The sequence below is a fragment of the Gopherus flavomarginatus genome, chromosome 6, assembly GCF_025201925.1.
Source record: "Gopherus flavomarginatus isolate rGopFla2 chromosome 6, rGopFla2.mat.asm, whole genome shotgun sequence".
Classification (NCBI taxonomy): domain Eukaryota; kingdom Metazoa; phylum Chordata; order Testudines; family Testudinidae; genus Gopherus; species Gopherus flavomarginatus.
The window spans coordinates 9,405,243-9,421,774 of record NC_066622.1 but is presented as its reverse complement, the minus strand read 5'-3'; the positions used below and the strand labels follow the sequence as shown (position 1 = coordinate 9,421,774).

The window sequence follows — 16,532 nt, the reverse complement described above, 5'->3', positions numbered from 1 at the left end:
ATGAAATTGTAATAGATTTTAAAGGACAGGTTTTAAAGGAGCATAATGTACCTTTATTGTTTTAACTGTTCCCAGAGAGACATGGGAATAGTTTCTGATGGATAAACATGACATAAACCTGAAACTAAGGGGACCAAAACAGTCCAGATCTAATAGCTATGGAGTGAGCCAGGTCTCCTTGCATATCCCTGGATAAACCTCATGGTTCAAGCAGCTGTGCTGGTCTTGATACTCAAATAAGGCAATGCCATCGTCTTCTTCAGTGAGGCTGTGTCTCCTATGTCTGCCACAACAAGGAATCCCAGCAGGATCCTTAGTGTTTGAATGCATGGGTGATACGTAAACCACCCATTCAGGGAGGCTAACCTCCAGCCACACCCCTTCTACCTGCTGCCCTTTCCTGGTGAATCCCTGAACCCCCACCGCGACCGCTATCCAGCCCCGCCAGCCCCAGAGCACTGGACGGGGAGCCACAGCGCCCCCAACTTTGGCTCACGGGGTGGTCCGAGCACCTGGTGATCCGAGGCCTGGATCACTGGGCAGTCCAGAGCACTGGGCAGCCCAACCCCTGGATCACTGGGCAGCCTGAGCACCAGGCGGCCCCAGGTCTGAATCATTGGGCAGCCTGAGCACCGGGCAGCCTGAGCGCTGGGTGGCTCGAGGCCCAGAGCACCAGGCGGCCCGAGTGCTGGGTGGTCCGAGGCCCAGAGCACCAGGCGGCCCGAGTGCTGGGATGCCCAAGGCCCAGATCACTGGGCAGCCCGAGCACCGGGATGCCCAAGGCCTGGAGCGTCGGGTGGCCCGAGCGCCCTGAGCAGCCCGAGGCCCGGAGCTCCAGATGGCCCGAGGCCTGGAGCACCGGGATGCCCGAGTGCCAAGCGGCCCGAGGCCCGGAGCACCCGGCAGCCTGAGCGCTGGGATGCCCAAGCCGTAAGCACAGGCCACAGGGGAAGAGCGGGAAGCAGATGGGGGCTTGGGGTGGAGTGTGAGCAGAACCATGCCTGGCTCTTTTGAGGAGGCTCAGCCTTCCCTGGCATGGGATACCTGCTGCACATGTTCGAATGTCTGACTAATTCATTCCCTCTCCCAGGGGCTAGGACTGAGGTTAACTTCCTTGTGATAAGGGACAGAACTCAGGCCAGCTGGGGACTTACTAAATTAGTTCATAAACTTCCTAAATATGAGCACATCAGCTGGGAGAAATAATTTAATCAGAAAAATGTGAATGACAATTGGGAATCATTTAAAAACAACTTGTTAGATGCCTGAAAAACCACAATCCCATAGTTTAAGAAGAAGATTGTTCTGATTAAAATATTGACCTGGTTTAGAGGGGAAGTGTAGACATCTGTAAAAAATTAATATGTATAACAAATAGAAGAAAGGGGTGCTGATTGTAATGAATATAAATAATAAGTTAGAAATTGTAGGAAATTGGTAAGGAAAGCAAAGGGAAACTAGGATAAATCTATAGCCAGCAGAATTAAGGATAATAAGAGGTTTTATAAATATATTAGGAACAAAAATAATCCTGAAAATGGTATTGGTCCATTACTAGATGGAAAGGGTAAAATTATCAATAATGATGCAGAAAATGCAGAAGTGTTCAATAAATATTTCTGTTCTGTATTTAGGGGGAAAATAGATAGTAGTTTTATCATATGGTGCTGATAACATTCTTTCCATTCCACTGATATCTCTGGAGGATGTTAAACAGAAGTTACTAATGTTAGCCGTTTTAAATTAGCAGATCCATATAACTTGCACTGAAGAGTTTAAAAAGAGCTGGCTGAGGAACTCACTTGACTGTTAATGTTTATTTTCAATAAGTCTTGGAGCACTGGGGAATTTCCAGAAGACTGGAAGAAAGCTAATGTGCCAATTTTTAAAGAGGATAAACAGAATGACCCAGGTAATTATAGGCCTGTCAGCCTGACTCAGACCCCAGGAAAGATAATGTCAAACTAAACTTGATATATATTTTTGATGAGATTACAAGCTTAGGAGATAAAGGTAATAATATTGACATAATATACTTAAACTTCTGTGAGGTGTTTGACTTAATACAGCGTGACATTTTGATTAAAAAATTAGAACAATATAAAATATGGCACACATTAAATGGATTAAAAACAGGCGAACTGATAGGTTTCAAAATGCAATTACAAATAGGGAATCATTATCAAGTGGGTATATTTCCAGTGGGGTCCTACAGGCATCAGATCTTGGCCCTATGCTATTTAACATTTATATCAATGACCTGAACGAAACTAAAATGATCACTGATAAGGTTTGCAGATTAAAATTGGGGAGTGGTAAATAATAAAGAGGACAGGTCACTGATGCAGAACAATGTGGATTGCTTGGTGCATTGGATGCAAGCAAACAACATGCATTTTAATATGGCTACATGTAAATTCAGTAGAACCCCATTTATCTGACCCTCCATTAACTGGCTCTCTGTGTCCACCGAACTGCCAGTGCACACAGGTCCAGAAGGGGGTGAGCTCTGCATTGACCACTAGATGGTGCTGCAGCATTGCACTTTCCCAATCTCTGCTTTATCCGGATTTTTGGTTATCTGCTCTGGCCCCTATACCAATTACATTGGATAAATGAGGTTCTGCTGTATATGCATCTAGGAACAAAGAAAGTTGACTGTACTTACAGATTGGGGGACTCTGTCCTGGAAGCAGTGACTTCTGAAAAAGTTTTGGAGTTGTGGAGGGTAATCAGCTGAACATGAGCTCCCAGTGTGACACTGTGGCCAAAAGAGCTAATGCGATCCTGGGATGTATAAACGGGAATTTCAATAGGAGTTAAGAGGTAATTTTGCCTCTGTATTTAGCACTAGGAATACTGTGTCCAGTTCCGGTGCCCACAAGTCAAGAATGATGTAGATAAATTGGAGGGGGTCAAAGAAGAGCCATGAGAATGATTAAAGGATTAGAAAACATGCCTTATGGTGATAGACTCAAAGAGACTCAATCTATTTAGCTTAAAAGAAGATTGAGTGACTTGATTACAGTCCATAAATATCTACATGGGGAATAAATATTTAATAACAGGCTCTTCAATCTAGCAAAGTATAACACAATCAAATAGCTAGAAGTTAAAGCTAGACACTTCCAACTGGAAATAAAGCATACATTTTTGACAGTGAGGGTAATTAATCAATGGAACAATTTACCAAGGGTCAGAGTGGATTCTCCATCACTATTTTTTAATCAAGTTTGGATCTTTTTTTCTAAATGGCCTGCTCTAGGAATTATTTTGGGGGCAGTTCTCTGGCCTGTGTTATAAAGGAGGTCAGACTAGATGATCACAATGGTCCTCTCTCACCTTGGAATCTCTGAATAAATGTTTTGTTTGTACCCAGTGCTGGTTGCTCTGCCAGAGCTTTAAAGCATAAGAACATTGCTAGCTCTGTGTGTAAAGGTATTAATAAGTCTGATTTATTTTCACTGCACAGGCCAAGTACAATGCAATTACAACTGAACTGCAGCTCTGCTACAGCTTTTGGGTAATTTTCATCTTTATCCTGAGAGGTATTAAGTACTCTTAACTATGGTTTGAAGTTGATGGGAGTTGAGAGTGCTCAGCAGCTTCTGGGAGAAAGAACCTTAGCCTTCGTATAGGGAGGAGATTTAGTCACCAAAACATCCTCCAGTGTGGCTCAGTAGCAAGGACATCAAAACCTACTGCCTTAAGTAATTGCCGTCTGCAGCTTTTAAACTGAGTTTTCTCCATTCCCTCACCACTGATGTGTTCCTGTCTTTCTAGATGACAGAAGGCAGGCACTGCCAGGTGCAGCTCCTTGATGACAGAAAGTTGGAACTGCTGGTTCAGGTAAACACCCTTTACTTTGCCCAACACAGCCTGGTTTTATAGCGGCATCTATGCTTTTTAATGCAATCCATGTAATTGTATTTTACCAGCTTAAATGGACACAGTCAAACTTTTCTTAAATGTCTATGAGTAAAGTTTTCAAAAATGCCCAAGTTCCATTTTCATAAGTGATGGAGGACTTATGCTCCTAAATCTCATTGGCTTCTGAGTGCCTGAATCACTTTTGAAAAGGGACTTAGACCAGAAGGTCAAAGAGGCACATCTAAAAAAAGTTTAGCCCTCATCTGTGTGACTAACAAGTCCTCAGATTAGTAACATGGAACGGATTTTAAAAATCTAAATCAGACTTCATCTTTTTGTTATTTGCTTGGACGATAACAAACAGACCTGTCTTGTGTCACTAGTTTCATGTTCTAGCTCTCGGTGCTGTTACATTTGGAAATTTTTCAATAAATAGCTTTTATTTAACATCTGTTCTCATTACAATTTATAACACATTAAGCTCTTCTGAGTTTCAATTTTAAAATCTTTTTGAAAATGATCTGTGTTTTGGGGGGATGGTACCTTGTCATAAGGGGGAAAAAAAGGTCTAGTTTTTCTGGGGTATAGCAGTTTCTATATTGAAAAGTCCTTCTTGCAATAAAGTCCATGAAAAGCCTGAATTCAGTCCAGTCTTTTCCCTAGACTAGCCACTCCTTTCTTTTACTTCTTTTTATACATTTCAACTGGTTGGGAAGGCTGAAGAACTTAGTTGTCTTTGCTCTCCAACCACTTAGTCATTTATGTCTGGTTCTAAATTTCTGCAGTTCTGACAGGTAAACTGGGGTTTGGAATCTTGCTGTACTTGGGAAGTCAATACCCAAGGGCACAAGGCTTCATGGGACCCATCTGGGTAGCAGACTGCATCATGGTGCTTTAAACTACCGGTATGTGGCAAAGTCCCTTTAAGGCAGCACACCCAGAGAAGACTAGTTTAAAAATAAAATGGCTGAGCTGAATGTAATGATATGCTGATGATTCTCTCAATAGCCCAAACTTTTGTCTCGAGAATTACTGGATCTGGTGGCATCACATTTCAACCTCAAAGAAAAGGAGTATTTTGGGATAACATTTATAGATGATACGTAAGTATCTGTATTTCTATTTTTAAACAATTGGTGAAATGATTGTTGTAAACCAACATCTCAGTCCATCCCAAAAAGCATAGAAATTGGACTCCAGGCCAAGCCACAATGATCTGAAGATGACTCCCTGTTTTCAAAGATGTTTTCCTCCCCCTTAGAATGGTCCTAGCTGAGTCAGGATGACACACCATGACAAAACAGAAGGGCAGTTCTATAAAATCCTCCTTGGGTTTATTTTGCCCTTTCTTATTTGTCTTACAAGTGAAAGGTGGAAAAGCTGATTCCATATGTATACTCATATGTGGTCTCTCCTTCACATATGAGTACACTCATGCATGCCTTCTCTGTGCAGTTTAAAAAAAGTAGGGGAATATGCAAGCATTTTTAGTATTAATCAATTACATCATTTTGTATTTTCTGGCCTCAAACCCAGTATAAACAAACTTTTAATACTTAACTGGCATAACAGCAGAGAAATCTGAAGTCGGATAACACAGTAATAAACTCTTCCTATTTCTGTGCCTTTTGTTTATTTTTCTAGAAGTCTAAACCACTTTTCAGCCTACCAAAAACAGCTGCAAAAGTAGCATTCATTTTAACTCCTTGAATTGCTCTCTCATCCAGTTGTTAGTGAAACCTTCGAGCTGACTGACGTTGGTGAGCATGTTGCCTAGCCTCAGTGTGCGTTTTACTGCGTGACATTGCACGAGTCACTTTATACTCCCTCATAATGAGCATTTCCAGTGCAACCACGTCCCAGCTTCCAGAAATGGCAGAAGGAACCGTGCCAAAAACAAGCCCAGCTTGGGAGGGGTGGAGGTTTGCAATAGTAGCCAGTGGAACTGGATCTTGGCCCTAGTTACGTCTTTATTACAGGACTGATGTTAATCCCTGCCCTACCTAGGACATTTCTCGCCCTTTTTAGCAGATCCCTTATCACTGTAGGTCACATAGGAAGTCTGTGACAGTAAAGATACCCTTAATCACAAGACTGACTTTCTTCCCATTGTACAAAGCTGTGCGTCAACCCACAGCTGTAGAGGCAGTACCCTTCCCAGGGATTTTGGGTGTACGGGAGGAGGGAAATAGTGGAGGATGCTCTTTAGAATGTCATAGTAGCTGGGTATCACCTCTGTGTGAGGAGGTGTCTGCTTCTGAAGCCCTTCTTGGCACTGCCGTGGGTCTATTTTTTGAAGAGCTGCTTTACTCCCCGGGACTCTTTTTAAAATGTTTTGGCAACGTCCTTGCCCTTTTCATTGTCGTAAAATGTTTTCTTCCAGCATTTCTTCTATAAATAGCTCTGGGGTGATGTTTATACTCCTCCCAACCTCCCAGGAGAACTTCCATGAGACTTTTTTCCCCTCATTAATTGCTTAGTGGCCGTTCCACCTGCTGAGCTTCTCCAAAGCACTCTCTGGGTATTTTGTAAGGACGGCTAGTATCCCAAAAAAGCAAGAAGAAATTTTGACAAATGACAGAGAATTTATAGGCATCTGCTGAAGACGCCACATGCCTGTCAGTGTTTGGAGTGTGAGCCTGTCACCTCCGGGGGGCGGTCATGCTGTGCCAGCTTGGGGTCTGTCCCAGTGCCAGAATCTCTCGGCAGCACTAGGCATTACTGAGTGGCTGTCTCTCCTAGCTCATCCACGGGGCAAAGTGAGGCACAAACCATGTCCCCCATTTTGTTCCCGCTTGTTATTAAAAATGGTGCTTGGGGAGGCATGTGTTCTCTTCTTGGTCACTCCCTGTGGACACCACCCTAAACTGATTCAGCCAATGGGATTTTTGATAACAAAGTGTGCAGGGGCGCCTGCCTGACTAGATTACAGTGCTTCCACAAACAAGCTGTGCTCTGAAATGTGGGCACCTCGCCCTTCTCTTTAGTTTGAGTTGGCAATTCTCAAAAGCAGGCTTTTCATCTTGGGGGTCTGCATCAGTAGATGCTGGGAAATGACAGCACAACGTGCTGCAATCTCATCACGCACACAGTGATTATGGAACCAGCATCTTTCTGCTGTAAAGAGCACCCACCCTTGGACTACAGGCCAGATCCTCAGCTGGTGTAAATTGGAACGGCTACTTCGAAGTCAATGGAGCTGCTCCAATTCGCAACAGCAGGGCAGGATCTTGCCTTAATGTGGAGGAGAGACATATTAGTTCTTCTGAACTTCATGTCTGATCTTCATGTGACAATTTTAGGAATGGGGGTGCCCTTGGTTTCTTCAGAGTCCTGAGTGTGACGTATATCAACGTCTGAAAGGGCTAGTAACTAAACAGACATTTGGTCAAATCCTGCCTCGATTGAAGAGTTGAAAGTTTTGTCTCAGACTTTACTGTGAACAGGATTTCTCAGTCCTGCTCTTTTAAAAGTGTTGGTTTGAGCAAATGCACGTGCTGAAGGGAATCTGTTTCAGTATTATTAATGGAACCTGTTCCTCTCCCTCCATATCCCCTCCACCTCCCACTCCCCATTTGTTCCTACAGAGGCCAGAATATATGGCTGCAGTTAGATCACAGAGTTCTGGATCACGACTTGCCCAAGAAACCAGGTCCAGCAACTTTGTACTTTGCAGTTAGGTAAGTAATTGTTTTCTGTATGTTACTATATATACCAAACATTACAGCTTTGGTGTATTTATAACTTTTTATTCTTCTTCGAGTGATTGCTCACATCCATTCCAGTTAGGTGTGCGCGCCGCGCGTGCACGTTCGTCGGAAACTTTTTACCCTAGCAACTCCAGTGGGCCGGCAGGTCGCCCCCTGGAGTGGCGCCGCCATGGCGCCCAATATATATCCCTGCCGGCCCACCCGCTCCTCAGTTCCTTCTTACCGCCGTGTCGGTCGTTGGAACTGTGGAGCGCGGCATAGCTGTCCTCCACGTCCCTAGCTCTCCTTGTTCTCTATCGTTATCTCTATTGTAGTTGTTAATTAGATTGTTAAGTGTAGATAGTGGTAGTTAAGTGATAAGTAGTTTGTAAATAGTTCTTCGCCGGGGGCTTAGCCCTTCCCGGCACCCGGCACCGGGCTCATGCCTGGTTCGCCGGGCTTCAAGCAGTGTGCGGCCTGCAAGAAGCCCATGCCTACCAGCGATCCCCACGACGCGTGCCTGAAGTGCCTGGGGGAATCGCACAGATCCGACAAGTGCCGCATCTGCAAGGCTTTTAAGCCAAGGACTAAGAAGGAGAGGGATCAAAGGCTCCGGACTCTCCTTATGGAGGCGGCACTTGACCCGGCGGCTTCGCAGGCCGGGATGTCGGCGCCGGCACTGGATCGCACCGGCACCGAGAAGACTCCCCGGCACCGACCTTCTCCGGCACCGGGGACAGAGCCTAGGCCGTCGAAGTCCATTACTCCGGCCAGGCAGACCCGAGTGGAGCGCCCGGCCTCAACATCGGCCGCGGCGCCGCCGGCACCGTCGACTCCGGACCCGGCGGGTCCGTCGAGTCCGGTGCCACCAAGCTCCCCCATGACATCTGGGGTCGAGATAGTGGTGCCATCCACACCAGAGACCTTCGCCTCGGCACGGGACCTCATAGCCATGACCGAGCCCACTCAGCTACCACCCCCGGTACCTCCGGTGCGGGTCATGTCCAGAGGCAAGCCTATGATGTCGGCACCGTCTCGGGACTCACGTTCTCGATCCAGGTCCCGACGTCACGGTCGCTCCAGATCCCGCCGCCGCTCGCAGTCCTGGCACCGCTCCCCTCAGCGGTACCGGTCGCACTCGCGGCGCCGGTCGACATCGAGACGATCGCGGTCAGACTCCAGCCGCCGTTACCGGCACCGCGATTCCAGGAGCCGATCCAGACATTCGCCGCACCGGTCGACCTCCCGGCGCCGAGCTGGTGGCAGGTCCCGGTCCCGGTCGACCTCCCGGCACCGAACCGGTGGCAGGTCCCGATCCCGGCACCGAAGCGGCGCCCGGTACCGGTCCAGATCCCGGCACCGTGACAGAACCCGGTCCCGGTCCCGGCACCGATACGACTCCCGGCACCGGTCCCCGGCACCGAGAAGATCGCCCGTGCCGGCCCGCGCGGACCCTTACCATCCAGGGTCCGCCCCGCCATGGCCCTCTAGACAGCCGTCCGTGTCTTCATTAACGGACAGTGGGTACGCGCTGGGCACCGACCGGCAGGCGGCGCTGTTCAGTGAGCCTCCACAGCAGGACCAAGGCCCGCAGCAATGGGGTTTCTGGACACCCTGGGCATATCATCAGGCCCAGGGCCCCCAACAGCTCCCTGCTAGGCCGGCGACTGCGGAGCGCAGGGCACCTGAAGCCTCGTTGTCTCGCCCCCCTCCCTCCCCGGATGGGGAGGAAGGGTCCAAGCATCAAGACTCCGCTTTGGCTCCTGAGGCAGAGGCGAGGGCCGAGGGAGACCCCCCATTAGACACTCTCTTGCCGGGGGTCTCCTCATCCTCCTCCCCTGATGAAGCGGTGGCTGGGACCTCCTCCAACAGCCCCCCCCCGCTGGACCTCAGGGCGCACCAGGACCTCCTCAGGCGAGTAGCCCAAAATCTGAGTCTGCAAGCCGAGGAGGTCTCGGAGGTAGAGGACCCTATTGTGACCATCCTCTCGGCAGACGCTCCCACCAGGGTTGCCCTGCCGTTCATACGAACCATCCAGGCCAACGCCAACACCATCTGGCAGTCTCCGGCCTCCATTCCTCCCACTGCGAAGGGCGTCGAGAGGAAGTACATGGCTCCTTCTAAGGGCTACGAGTACCTCCACGTACACCCGACTCCGTGTTCCCTGGTGGTCCAATCCGTCAACGATAAAGAGCGTCACGGCCAGGAGGCTCCAGCCCCCAAATCCAGGGAGGCCAGGCGGATGGATCTCCTCGGCCGTAAGGTGTACTCGGCTGGGGCGCTGCAGCTCAGGGTCTCCAACCAGCAGGCCCTGTTAAGCAGATACGCCTTCAACTCCTGGGTGGCAGCAGATAAATTCAAGGAGCTGCTGCCACAAGATGCTCGTCAGGAGTTTACGGCCATCTTAGAGGAAGGCAAGAAGGTCGCACGCACGTCCTTGCAAGCCTCTTTGGACGCTGCGGATTCGGCTGCCCGTACCCTCGCGTCGGGGGTAACAATGCGTCGCCTCTCCTGGCTGCAGGTTTCCGGCCTTCCGCCGGAGCTCCAGCACACTATACAGGACCTTCCTTTCGAAGGCCAAGGATTATTCTCGGACAAGACAGACCCCAGACTCAAGAGTCTGAAAGACAACCGAGTCATCATGCGGTCACTTGGGATGCACACACCAGTGACGCAACGCAGACCCTTCCGGCCGCAGCAACAACAACAACAGCGCAGGCCGTATTCCCAGTTCCGCCAGCGGCAGGACCTTAACAGGCGCCGCGGCAGGAACGGAAGGCGCAGGCACTCGGGGAACCAAGGGGGGCAAAACCAAGGCTCCTCTAAGCCCCCGCCTGGACCCAAGCCTTCATTTTGAAGGTGCGCCCGAGGGCGCAGTAACAGTTTCCCCAATGGATCCTTTCCCCCCGTTTTCCAACCGCCTTTCGTTTTTCCTCCCAGCGTGGTCCCTAATAACATCAGACCGCTGGGTCTTACGCACGGTGCAGTCGGGATACCGCCTGCAGTTTGTTTCATTTCCTCCTCCCCGCCCCCCTTCCTCGTCCCTCTTCAGGGACCCCTCTCACGAGCAATTCCTTCGGCAGGAGGTGCAGACGCTCCTCGGCAAAGGAGCTATAGAGGCGGTGCCGGAGAACGAGAAAGGCAAGGGGTTTTATTCCCGCTACTTTCTGATCCCCAAGGCCAAGGGAGGCCTCAGGCCTATCCTCGACCTGCGAGAGCTCAACAAGTACCTGGTGAAGTTGAAGTTCCGCATGGTTTCCTTGGGGACCATTATCCCATCCCTGGATCCGGGAGACTGGTACGCCGCCCTCGACATGCAGGACGCGTATTTTCACATTGCTATCTGGCCACCCCACAGACGTTTCCTTCGCTTCGTTGTGGGGTCTCTGCATTACCAATTTGCAGTCCTCCCATTTGGCTTGTCCACGGCCCCGAGAGTGTTTACGAAATGCATGGCAGTTGTTGTGGCGCAGCTTCGGCGCAGTCATATCCACGTGTTCCCGTATCTGGACGATTGGTTGATTCGGGGCACGTCGGAACAACAAGTCTGCAGCCATGTCCGTGTGATCACCGACATGTTCGCCACTCTGGGCCTCTTGGTGAACACAGACAAGTCCACCCTGGCCCCCACACAAAGGGTGGAATTCATCGGGGCCGTCCTGGACGCCACTGTGGGCAGGGCCTTGCTGCCATTGCAGCGGTTCCAGGCCTTGTCGGCAATCGTGCAACGACTACAGACAGCCCCCTTGACGTCAGTGAGGACGTGCCTAACCCTGTTAGGCCACATGGCGGCCTGTACTTTCGTGACCAATTACGCTCGGCTCCGCATGAGGCCACTCCAGTTGTGGCTCATCAGTCATTATAGACCGACAAGACAGCCACTAGATATGTTAATCACGATCCCCCAGAGGGTCTTAGATTCTCTCGGCTGGTGGCTGGACCAGTCAGTGTTGTGTGCGGGTCTCCCCTTCCACCCATCTCAGCCCTCGGTGTCCCTAACAACAGATGCCTCAGATCTCGGCTGGGGGGCCCACGCAGGGACCCTGAGGACGCAGGGCCTGTGGTCCCAGGAGGAGGTGGGGCTACACATCAACATGCGGGAGTTGAGAGCGGTCCGTCTTGCTTGTCAAACGTTCTGTCATCAGCTCCAGGGTCGTTGTGTCGCGGTGTTCACCGACAACACGACGACCATGTATTATATCAACAAGCAGGGCGGCACCAGATCCTCCTCCCTGTGCCACGAGGCGATACGACTCTGGGACTTTTGTGTAGCCCACTCCATTCACCTCATGGCTTCCTTCCTCCCCGGAGTACGGAACACGCTGGCGGATCGATTGAGCAGATCCTTCCTGTCACACGAGTGGTCCCTTCGCCCAGACGTCGCCCTCTCCATCTTCCGGAGGTGGGGTTATCCCCGGGTGGACCTCTTCGCGTCCAAGGGGAACAGGAAGTGCCAAGCGTTCTGCTCCTTTCAGGGCAGGGAGCCCGGGTCGATAGCGGATGCCTTCCTCATCCAGTGGTCGACCCACCTGTACTATGCGTTTCCCCCATTCCCGTTGGTCCACAGGGTCCTTCTGAAGGTGCGCAGGGACAGGGCTCACGTGATCATGGTAGCCCCGGCATGGCCCAGACAGCACTGGTACCCCATGCTGCTGGACCTGACCATAGCCGACCCAGTTCCCCTGCCCCTTCATCCGGACCTGATTACCCAGGAGCACGGGACCCTCTGTCACCCGGACCTGCAGTCGCTACACCTAGCGGCGTGGCTCCTGCGTGGCTGACTGGCTCTGAGCTGCGCTGTTCCACGCCGGTGAGGGAGGTGCTCTTGGGCAGCAGGAAGCCGTCCACAAGAGCGACATATTTGGCCAAATGGAAGCGCTTCTCCTATTGGTGCGTGGAGAGAAATCTCCGCCCTATGGAAGTTTCAGTAGCCGACATCTTAGACTACATTTGGTCCCTCAAAGGGCAAGGTCTGGCCATATCGTCGTTACGAGTCCACCTAGCAGCTATCTCCACCTTTCACCCGGGTGCGGATGGTCGCTCTGTTTTTTCCCACCCGACGGTGTCTAGATTCCTTAAGGGGCTGGAATGTTTATACCCTAACGTCCGTCCCCCTGCTCCAACCTGGGATCTTAACCTGGTGTTGTCCCGGCTCATGGGGCCCCCCTTTGAGCCGTTAGCTACTTGCTCCCTGCTTTACCTCTCTTGGAAGACGGCCTTTCTAGTAGCTATCACCTCAGCTAGACGGGTGTCGGAACTCCGGGCTCTTGTGGTAGACCCCCCATATACGGTCTTCCACAAGGACAAGGTGCAGCTGAGACCACACCCTGCTTTTCTCCCCAAGGTGGTCTCAGCCTTCCACGTCAACCAAGAGATATTCCTCCCGGTTTTTTTCCCGAAACCTCACTCCTCAGGCAGGGAGCAGCAGCTCCACTCGCTTGATGTCCGTAGGGCTCTCGCGTTCTATGTGGAGAGGACCAAACCGTTCCGCAAATCCCCCCAACTTTTCGTGGCAGTAGCGGACCGCATGAAGGGGCTTCCCATCTCCTCGCAGAGGTTATCCTCATGGGTAACGTCCTGTATCAGGACCTGCTATGACTTGGCCCACGTCCCTACGGGCCGTGTGACTGCGCATTCTACCAGGGCGCAGGCGTCGTTGCTGGCTTTCCTTGCCCGTGTGCCCATCCAGGAAATCTGTCGGGCAGCGACCTGGTCATCGGTCCACACCTTTGCTTCCCACTACGCCCTGGTCCAGCAGTCTAGAGAGGATGCGGCCTTCGGATCTGCTGTGCTCCATGCCGCGACTTCTCGCTCCGACCCCACCGCCTAGGTATGGCTTGGGATTCACCTAACTGGAATGGATGTGAGCAATCACTCGAAGAAGAAAAGACGGTTACTCACCTTTGTAACTGTTGTTCTTCGAGATGTGTTGCTCACATCCATTCCACACCCGCCCTCCTTCCCCACTGTCGGAGTCGCCGGCAAGAAGGAACCGAGGAGCGGGTGGGCCGGCAGGGATATATATTGGGCGCCATGGCGGCGCCACTCCAGGGGGCGACCTGCCGGCCCACTGGAGTTGCTAGGGTAAAAAGTTTCCGACGAACGTGCACGCGCGGCGCGCACACCTAACTGGAATGGATGTGAGCAACACATCTCGAAGAACAACAGTTACAAAGGTGAGTAACCGTCTTTTTCAAAGGATTGATAATTAATTTGATAGAGGAAATAAAAGTCAAAGCCATATGTGTTTTTAAAAAGCAATTAACTCCTGGATAAATGCTGGTTAGCGATGAGATACTTTGGAAATTTGGTTGTTCCCTTTTTAAATCAAAACAATATTTTATTAAATTAAACTTCCATTGTCAAGATTTTCTTTTAAAGAATCCTATACTTAAAAAGCTTCCTTGCCTGAATTGCTATTAATAACTTTGATTAGTTAATTTACTAATTCTTAACAATTAAATTTACTTTTCCCGATTTGTGCTGGCTGCTAGTATTTTCCATTTTAGTCAGTCTGGAAAATGAAATGAGGCTGATCTTTTCCACTCTCCAGTTCTAATATGACACAACTTCTTGCTATATTTTTGCTGAGTTTGTTAAAAAATATTTGTAAGGCACTCTGAGAGAACAGTGATTTGTGTAGCATGGGTAAGTAGGCACCACAAGGCTGCGCTGTCTGTATTTAGGACATAGTAGGGTATGGTTCAAGATAAACAGTACCTGGTGTTCACTGAAAATGCTTTTCTTCTTGTTAGATTTTGTAGCTTCCCCCATTTTTTAAAAACAAAACCTAAACTAAGTTTTTCCCTTTAAATATATTTATTACGGGCCCTTCGTCCCTCCTGAACATTCAGTGCCTCTGTCCAGGAAATGCAAAACTGAATCTATGTATTGAACTTCAGTCACTTACATGGCAACAGAGCAGAAATACTGTCACTGACTTGGCCGTCAAACTGGTCACATGACTAACCTTCCCTATTCTTTCATGGAATATAAAGCGCTCTGTTCCATGTGGCCAGGACCCTGTGCCCTTGCAGAGATCCACTGACCTCGGGCTGCCCTGGCTTCCATCGGAGAACTGAAACTGTGAACAGCCAGTTCAGGAGTGGGAGGGGTGGGGGTAGGGCAGGGCAAAGGTATCTTAAAGCCACCTTTCCACACCTGCTTCCTGAGCTGTGATGTGCACAGCTTGGCTGGGAGGGAAGATCTAGGCCAGGACCTGTTAAGTATTCCTTACAAGATGAGAGATTGGAAAGCACTGAAAGAGTTAATACAGAGAGAAAGAGTTGAGTGGGAGGAGAAGCTGCTGGAAGCTAATTTTAAGCCCAAGCACTTTGGGGTAGAATTTGCATTTTAGGGGCATAAAAGCTTAAATAAACTATTTTAAAACGAGCAAGTAGGTAATACATGGAGAGGCCTTTAGAAAGGAGAAGAGGAGGATACAATACACAAATTATTTAGCGCTACAGAAAATATATATTCTAATAGTGCCTTTAAGATCTGCTTATAGTTCTGACGTGTGAGCAACAGTGGGTTCTCACTCCCTGGCACATGCCTTGGGTGGTTAGCGCCCACACGCTTATCTCTCCCTAACACATGTGCCTTGTCATCGTCTATTCTTTAATTAAACTCAGATGCGAGCAGTCAAAAGATTGGCAGAGGCCCTGGAGGTTTTTCGCCTTCCTCTGCAGCGTGGGGCACGGGTCACTTGCTGGAGGATTTTCTGCACCTTGAGGTCTTTAAACCACGATTCAAGGACTTCAATAACTCAGACATAGGTTAAGGGTTTGTTACAGGAATGAGTGGATGAGATTCTGTGGTCTGCATTGTGCAGGAGGTCAGATTAGATGACCATAATGGTCCCTTCTGACCTTAAAGTCTATGAGTCTATGAGAAAGGTTAGGTACAGCACTGTGTGCACACAACTTCAGTGGAAAGGCAGAGGCAGGGAGAGAATGCGGCGCTCCTGCTTGGCACAACACAGGTCTGTGTGGGCCATGTGGCCTCAGAATTCTGCCTCGGACCAGAACTGAGGTAGAAATGGTGCCGGTGCTTCTTACTGCACATCTGCCAGTTTAACGCCTCGTGGTTTTGGGTTTAAACAAGCCTTGTGCCTGCTTGGTTTTAAAACAGGAGCAAGGAAGAGCCATTTCGTAAACACAAAATAACTGATGGAAGGGGTCAAGGAGATTTACTTGAGGGATAAAGAGCAAATGTGAACATTAGCTTTTTGCGCAATATGCCTTCTTTCCCCCCAACACTTTTTAACACCTTTGCCAGAGGAAATTAGCATCGTCCCTGTTCCTGGGCTTTTGTATATCTTCCTTTGTCTGTCAACTTCAGCATTTACACTGCCGGCTTTTCAGGGCAAGGCCTTGTTCTTCCTATGTTGTCGAGAGAGAGAGAGACTGAACTGGGTGTGGGGCCTGGAGGCCCAGTATGTAAGGACTCCAGAAATGGGGCCCCAGGAAGGGAATGTTTTGATTACCTGTGGACTGGGAGTTATGAAGGGGCCCTGAAGAGGGGAGAAATTGGCACCAGGGCACAGCAGAGTGACCTCTGGCCACAAGGAGGTGCTCAGGAATCAGCCACCCTACTACACCACCGACCTGCATTAGGGGACTCACTGGACAGTGGGGCCCCAAATGTTCCATCATTCTGAGAAGCCCATGCATTGATAGTGAACTGTTCATACCTTGCAGCGATGTAGCTAAAAAAAAGGCTTTACAGAGCTGTGTTATTTGCTTTGAGAGATGAGTGCTTCCGGAATTATAAATGTTCATTGTCTAGGCACCGTTTCGTGTGTAACGTTTATAGTCTTGGTGCTGTTTAGTGTAATATCCCAAGTGAGCATTAGGGGAAAAGCACACAGCAAAAGCAACTTATAGAACTTGTCATTTTTATTATTTAGTATTTCTAGAGAGTGACAGCAAGGTGCTTGGCTTTGTGTATGTGCATAAAGTATTATGTGGT

General features: G+C 49.6%; 1 protein-coding gene across 2 annotated transcripts in view; it reads left to right on the top strand.

Moving 5' to 3' along the window:
• The window catches only part of FRMD4B (FERM domain containing 4B), a 124,833-nt gene that overhangs the window by 33,022 nt on the left and 75,279 nt on the right, over window positions 1-16,532 (top strand). Inside the window, exons 2-4 of one of the 2 annotated variants that reach the window (XM_050957311.1) lie at window positions 3,784-3,849; window positions 4,879-4,973; window positions 7,458-7,550. In XM_050957311.1, coding sequence (XP_050813268.1) covers window positions 3,784-3,849; window positions 4,879-4,973; window positions 7,458-7,550 — 254 coding nt within the window. Of the gene's footprint in view, window positions 1-3,783; window positions 3,850-4,878; window positions 4,974-7,457; window positions 7,551-15,499; window positions 15,544-16,532 lie in introns of those variants that run through there. The other variant, XM_050957312.1, reaches the window with a different exon arrangement.